General features: G+C 51.6%; 1 protein-coding gene across 1 annotated transcript in view; it reads left to right on the top strand.

Annotated features, from left to right (window-relative positions):
* Positions 1-7807, top strand: part of CLSTN2 (calsyntenin 2) — a 655546-nt gene that overhangs the window by 632353 nt on the left and 15386 nt on the right. Inside the window, exon 10 of the mRNA XM_007446973.1 lies at positions 2908-3074. Coding sequence (XP_007447035.1) covers positions 2908-3074 — 167 coding nt within the window. The remainder of the gene's footprint in view (positions 1-2907; positions 3075-7807) is intronic.

Genomic DNA, 7807 nt, shown 5'->3' with positions numbered 1-7807 from the left:
GGAAAGAGAGCAAGAGTAGGTTCCAGAAACTTTCTAGAGAGAAGATGGAAGCTCTTTTCCCAGAGACTGCCCGTCAATTTCTCCGCTCACCTCACTGGCTTAAATTTGGTCTTATGACCATCCCTAGGCCAACTCCTATGGCTTTTTGGATGCCAGATGCTGACTGGCTTCATCTTGGTATGAGGGGTCCCAAGTATATGCCTCATTCTGTCTCTGGAGCAATGGAGACGGAATAACCTGATTACCTTTGACTAAACAGAGTCCATCCTTGGAACTCAGTCAACGCCCCAAACCTCAGGGCTGCCACTGCAAGAGGACAGGAGTGAGATGGATGCTGGAGAGGCACCACAGGTCTACAACTCTGCTGGACCACCTTCCTCAATTCAGCAAACAATTATCAAGTGTCTGCTGTGTGCCAGGCAGGGTGCAAGATGTTTGATGACACAGGGACAGGGGCCCATGTTATTGAGAGGGATAAATGAGCCAACTTGTGCAAAGTGCCTGGGGCAGCCCTCAGCCCCTAATACCTGTTCAGTATTGTCTTCATTACAATGAATCCTGCATGCGTATTCCCTGCCATCCAGGAGACAGACTTAAACAATAAATTCCAGCGGCATATGGAGAGGGACTAGAGTAAGCCTGTGGGTGGCATAAAGGAGAGAGCTGACTCAAGGAGTATGGAGAAGTGTGGCCTCAAGAAGTGTATTGTAGGGCTTCCCTGGTGGTGCAGTGGTTGCACCTGCCGATGCAGGGGACACAGGTTCGTGCCCCGGTCTGGGAGGATCCCACATGCCGCAGAGCGGCTGGGCCCGTGAGCCATGGCCGCTGAGCCTGCATGTCCGGAGCCTGTGCTCCGCAACGGGAGAGGCCACAGCAGTGAGAGGCCCGCGTACCGCAAAAAACAAAAATAATAAATAAATAAATATCCCCAGGTGATTAAAATGTGTAGCCGAAGTCAAGAACCACCCCTTATAGGCTATTGAAGACATAAAGCACACATACATTAACTAACAATGCTGAGCTGGGAGAGGGCAAGGTAGGCAGGGGGCTTAAGGGGCCTTGAAGAACCAGTGGGATCTGCCTGATCTGAGCAGTCTGGAGGTGGTATCTCAGTGTGAGAGGAACGGGTGTGAGCAAATGTATGTGTGCAAACCTAGAGGGTGTATCAGTCTGGACCCAGTCAGGAGAGAGAAACCACACAGTAATTTCAACAAGGAAATATAAAAAATTATTAACTATAACAGTGTATTAGAATAAGGAAGGATTAGCTGCTAAGTAGAGAGAACTCTGAAGGCTATAGGAATGCAGATATCAGGACACCCACCCTCTCTGGGGCTGAAAAAGACCACCCTGTGGAGAGCCCTCTGCCGCCCAGGCAGAGCTCCAGACTTGGCTGACACAGCGTGGCTCACTGAAGGGCAGAGAAATCGCTGTGGTGTTACTCTGGCAGAACCTTCCAGGAACCTGCCCTCCAGATGCTGGGGAAAGCTGTTCACAGGGAGGTTTCTCATGGAGCACGCAGATGGGGGCCACGGCTGAGACAGCACAGGAGAATCAGGAGGCAAAACCCAGCAACGTCCCCTCAAGCAAGTGGAGGCTCAGACGCAACAGAACCTCCTCAGGGAATTAGCAAAGCTGGATTTCCACCCAGATCCATCTTTCCTGTACATTCAGCTACCTCTCTGAACAAACAGAAATGCAAGATCTAGACTAAGATCACTGACATAAGCTGCCCAGGGATGGAAGGGGTCTGTGCTCAGTGAAGTCAGTGGGGAGGGCCTCGTGGAGGAGGTGAGGCTTCCAGTGGACCTTAGGGGGGCTTTTATTTTAAGGAAACGAGGGAGAAAAATGTCAAGAGGTGGCTTCCAGGCTGCCTTTGCAACACAAGCCGCGTTGATCAATTTCACATGCAGAAGAGCCGACCTGGGCTCAGACGGGACTCAGCACAACCAGTAGAGGGAACAGTAAAAGAAAAACCTCTTAGGTGGGCTTCCCTGGTGGCGCAGTGGTTGGGGGTCCGCCTGCCGATGCAGGGGACACGGGTTCGTGCCCCGGTCCGGGAAGATCCCACATGCCGCGGAGCGGCTGGGCCCATGAGCCACGGCCGCTGAACCTGCGCGTCCGGAGCCTGTGCTCCGCAACGGGAGGGGCCGCGACAGTGAGAGGCCCGCATACCGCAAAAAAATAAATAAATAAATAAAAAACCCTTAGGTGACGAGAAGGTCAGAGGTAGAACAGAATCAAGGAAGCCCTTATATGCCAGAGAACCTGGATCGGAGCTGATGTGAAATCAACTCACTGTGAGACAGCCAGAACCCAGGGATATGGGGCTTCTAGGACCCCTCAATCACATGCCAGCCTCTCTGTGGAATGAATACAGGAGAGCAGATGCCAGCTCTGCAGTCACATACACCACTAGAGTACCAGCTCCAGCATTTAGCTGTGTGTCCTGGGGCAAGTCCCTCAACCTTTCTGAGTCCCAGGGCTCTTCATCCGTCAGTTGGAAACAACGATCCCTTCTTTGCAGGCTCGCTCAGGTGAAGTCCCCAGCACACAGCTTGGCACACAGCGCGTCTTTCCGTCACTGGTAGATTCTCTGTCTCCCACTTTGACTCTGTAAGCCCTTTCTGTCTTTTAAGACATCCCGTGCCTCTGAAAGTAAATGTTTTAAATTCAGGAATTCCAGATTCCTAAATAGGTGCACCTGGAGGAGTGCCAAGGTCTCGGCGGCCAACGACCCTCTTGAGACTCGGGCTTCACAACTCTGTGCTCAGCACTTGGAAGGAAAAGCTCGGGTTTAGGGGATGCAGCCACTGTGTTCTTGGCTCCCCAGCCAGATGGCGCCTTGAAGTGACGTTTCCTACCCAACGTCCGCAGGGCAAATAAGGACGCTTCTTTATCTTTCAGGAGGAGACGTCACCAAGCCGCGCTTTGCTCAATTCTTCCATGGCAGCCTGGCCAGTCTCACCATCCGCCCTGGCAAAATGGACAGGCAGAAGGTGGTTTCCTGCCTGCAGGCCTGCAAGGAAGGGCTGGACATCAATTCCCTGGAAAGCCTGGGCCAAGGAATAAAGGTAAGGAAGGAGCCAGCATCGCTCCCGGTGAGATGGTGCTTTGTGAGGCAGAGGCTGCTAAACACCAGTGCAATCCTGGAAGCAGAGTCATTTCCTGCCACGTCACACCGAGCTGGTACCATGGCAAAGGTGCTGCCACAGCAGGGAGATTGGCGACCGTGACCGCACAACAGGCTCTGTGCCGTCTCCTGAAATTCCTAGATGAAGCCCTCGAGTGTAATCAGTTCAGTGCATAAAAGCAGGCACACGTTCAATGTCTACCTGGAGGGAGTTGCTATATTTCATTGTTTCCTGGGTTGGTGGGTTGCTTTGTTGTTTCTTTGCCCAAAGGAACTGAGGGAGCAGTTACGCAAGCATAACTTTCAGAAATACAGAAAAGTAGGATTAAAAGTTTGGACCATGGAAACTACTAATTACAGAGGAAGGTCACCCCGGGGTGCGTGGAATTAGAAAGCAGAGGCAGAGGTCACTGGGTCTTATGTTGTTAAGTTGAGGCCTGGATTGGGCTCCAGGCAGTGTCTGGCTGCCAAGGGGAATATGAACAGACTCACAATTTCGTCATCCACACAAAATAAAACTCTTCAAACGATCCAAGGGAATCCAAGCTGCGTTTTGAGAAAAGCTCCTCCTGAGGGGCGCAGGATGTGTCTGACTGTCCTCATCAAGCACCTCCCCGCCCACGATGGGCAGGGATAGATCTGGCCTCACCTGGACCGAGGAGCGCCTGCCCGCATCAGGCCTCGGGGTCCTGAGCAAAGAGCAGGATAAACATCATCACAGCCCCCGCTCCATCATAGCGGACCCCAGTGACAGCAGGCAGCCCCTTGGCCTCCTCTCTGGGAGTGAGGGCGGCCCACCCTCTGTCTCCAGGGACGCAGGACAGCCCCATGAGGCCCCAGCGGCTGTGAAGGTTTCCCAAGGAGGGAGTGACCAGAACAGAGGTTTCCCACCACCTCCCATCCGTCCCCACTCAGCACTAGCCGTGGAGCTGCCCGGCCTCCCCACCCCAGGCCTGCATCTCCTGGACAGGGGTCACCCCTCCAACAGAGGGGTGCCCTCTCATATACACTCTCAGTGGCCGACTGCTTGTGGGGCTCTGACTTGGGCTGGCCTTGCAGGGACCAGTGATCTGGGCAAATCATGCCTTGACTTCACATTGCAGTCACTGCAGCAAACAGTCCGCGGACACCCGTATAATTTGGTTCTGGGCTGCCGAGAAGGACACGAAAATGAATGTTCCAAGATTATTGTCTTTGGGGCACTCGATGCCCCAAGCAGACACCTGTAATCCGGTGCTCCAATGATTATGAGCGCCGACATTTACTGAGGGTCTCCTGGGTACCAGGCACTGTTCTAAAACCTTTATGGGTTTAACTCACTTAAGCCCCAGAGCAGCCTATGATAAATGTACCATGAATCTTCTACATGAGGAATGGAGGCCTGGAAGAGAAAGGAAAGTTGCCAGGGATCCCAGAGTGAGTCAGGAGCAGAGCCAGAATGTGATCCCAGGCAGTTCTGCTCCAGAGCTTCAGAACCGGGAGCAACAGCAGGGAGGGAAGGCTCCTCGGAGGAGGTGAAGCCTGAGCGTATTGTTTAGGACGGGTAAGAAGCAACCAGGAGAGAGGCAGGCAGTGGGTGGCAAGGGAGAGGGCAGGGCGGTGACTCTAGGCAGAAAGCCAGTGTTACAAGTGGCCAAATTGCAGCAGGAAAGCTAGAAAGCGGGACCAGAGAGGCAGGCAGAGGCCGGGTCATAGGGCCTTGTTAATGTCTGGTGTTTACTTTTTTTTTTCTGTTGGCAACAAGCAACCATTGAAGGGCTCCATGCAAGGGAGCATGATCTGGACAGGCGTGGGGTTCAGAATGCTCACCCTGGAGCCCTGGTCCGAGGGGGAAGATGGGAGGAGTATACAAGCAGGGTAAAGCATGAATGACCTTCCAGAACATTGTTTAACATGCAGGAAACACATACACACAGGTGCTCTGGACAGCTAATCGCCTGTCTGAAGGAAACTCACAAGACCGCCTGTACTGCAAAGGCCAGCATTCCACCTGTCAATTTCATGGCAGCTGGCCCAGGCAAGACCCTCGTGGCACATTTCATACAGATATCCTCACAGGCAGAGCCTGGGGTCTGATCCTTGGTCTACTGTTTGTATTGTTCCCTCAGTGTTTTGTCGAGCCAGTGAAATCTGTCCTCCAACAGTTCCAGAATCTGTCCCCTCTCTGATTCTGGATTTGCTCCCTGCCTCTGCGTGCATCTTCTCTGCTCTGGACCATCCCATGTGGTCACAGTTGCAGGATTCCAAGCACCACAGAACAAATAAACCAAAGACGCTGGAGTTCAAAGCCACACATTCTTAGAACTATAAATTAAGAACCATAGCAATTCCTGCATAGTGGTCCTAGCCTGTGAAAGAGGAAATGCTAAATGAAGTGGCACCCAGAGCTGTGGGGAGTGGAGGGGGCTCATCTGACTTTTTAGAATACCACCTGCTCAGAACCAGTCACTGCAAACGATCCTTTCCCATCCTTAGGGCGCGGCGGGCAAGAACTGGTCTACTGTACGAGAAGTTAATGATAACACACGCGATGTCACGGTGCACCCACTGGGGGCTATTTTAAGCTCATTATCCCTACTCCTCACAACAAATTAAATATTATGACCCCATTTCAGAACTAAGGAGGTTGGGGCTCAGGGACTTGGCCAAAATAAGTCCAGGCTCTTTCCGCCACAAGACTCAGATTAGAAGGCATTCTTGAAAATTATTAAAACTGCTTCCAACCTGCCTTTCCTCCTTCGTCCCTCATTTCTTTTTTGAAATAATGACTAGTATTTTCTCTACTGGCTCCTGGCCTCCTCCCTCCCCTCTGGCTAGTCCAAAAAGTGAGGGCCTGCCATGATTAAGAAAACATCCCGTCTACTCACAGGGTCCCACATGGGTTCCTCGTCTCACTTGTTTTCCCCTGGATCATGCATATTTCCAGCTATTTCTCCAGCATGTCTGGAAGTCATCACATGATCGAGGTGGTTGTTGTTATGTATCCATGTGAGACACTGTGGAATCGCCACATTCCTGAAGAATACACACTTCTGATTTGCATAGCGTCATCCCTGCCAAACTGTCATCTCTAGTGTGGAAGAGTGGGAAAAAGCAAGAACTTTGGGACAAAACCCTCCTAGGTTCAAAGCACAGTACGGATATTCATGACCTGGCTGACCTTGGGCAAGGTACTTTAATCCTTTAAGCCCCAATTTCCTTGTGTGTAAAATGGACTTAGTATTATTTTGTAGTGATGTAAGAATTGAATAACATATATATTTTTTATATATCCTTACATATAGTTATATATCAGATATAGCAAAGATACACATACAGAAGAGATAATTAGATATAGATATATAGATATAGATACAGATCTCCCCTAGAAAACCTGATAACTAGGCTCTCAACAAATCACAGTTCCCTTCTCCTGCTGGGCTGACCTTGCACTTGGCATTGCTGATACCCCAGCTTCTTTTGAAAAGTAATCCTGGGTGACAGTTGCAACAGAAGAGCCTCTATTGCAGGGAATCTTCATCTGTCCCAGCCCAGAGGAGCTGGCAGGGAAGGCGAGGTGCCTGGAGGGCCACAGCCAGCCTGTCCTCAAAGAGCAGGCCAGGGCTTTCGGCAGGGACTTCACCGATGTCCCAGCCTGACCCTCCAGGACAGCTGACCATTCTGCTAAGACCATCTGTCTAACCGCTTCTTGGTTCAAAGAAAGGAACCACTGTGGCTACAGCCCAGCTTTCCCGGGAGAGTGAGTGCTGTCACCTTTTGCTAGGTCCCCAGGAAGCCATCTCCTGCCCCTGTGGAAATGCCAATACCATCCTGTGTCTCGCAAAACCAGAGACCGACCCTCAGTCATGCCACGAAAGACAACACAAACATACAAGCAAAACCTATTCTAGTGGAGGGTTTAATTGATCCTGCAAGAACCGTGTTGATGGCTAGCCAGTGCCCACCTCAAGCCCTGTGGCAGTCTTTGGGATGCTCTGGCAGCCAGACTTGGGTATTCACTAGAGATCCACCACATTCCCTAACCCGTCCTCTCCCTAGGAGGCTTCAGTGGGAGTGCCCTCTGCTGATGCCACGGGCTGCTGCCCAGTCCATCCTTCTGGATGAATTGCTTGATTTTCCTGTTCAGCCCTCATGCACGGCTCGGAGACTGGCCTTTTCTGCAGGGGGCATCATCTTGTCTCATGCTTGTCGTGTACTGGACCCTCTAGATGCTGAAAAAAGTCAGTGGACCTTGCCCTCGAGGTGCTCACAGTCTGCTGGTGGGGGGCAAATAGACAGACAGCAAAAGCACCAAAAGACTGCTACAGCAGGGGTTGGCAGGGACGGGGAGAGCGCAAAATACATGGAAACTTAAGTGGTATATTTAGAAGAATGACTTTCAATCTGCTCAAATGAGAAATGGATGATCTGTAAAACACTCAGAACTATTGATGATTCACCAGCATGTGGCATCTCCACAGCTGAGCACGCTAAGCTAGTGAGTCAGCCCCAGCAAGAGAGAGACCAACAAGAGGCCGACTGTAGCGTCACCTGTGCATATGCCCAGGGGCTCCTGAATCCAGCATAGGGAACAGTGCTTGTGACCAGACGTCGCAGCTCAGAGAGACCCTGCTCAGGGCTTTGAGGACAGGAGGAAACCGGATCATAGGGAAAGCAGAACAGCGAGGGCAGCGG

The sequence above is a fragment of the Lipotes vexillifer genome, unplaced genomic scaffold, assembly GCF_000442215.2.
Source record: "Lipotes vexillifer unplaced genomic scaffold, Lipotes_vexillifer_v1.1 scaffold40, whole genome shotgun sequence".
In the NCBI taxonomy this organism is placed as follows: domain Eukaryota; kingdom Metazoa; phylum Chordata; class Mammalia; order Artiodactyla; family Lipotidae; genus Lipotes; species Lipotes vexillifer.
The sequence above is the reverse complement of the archived record's forward strand: the minus strand, read 5'-3'. Positions and strand labels throughout refer to the sequence as shown.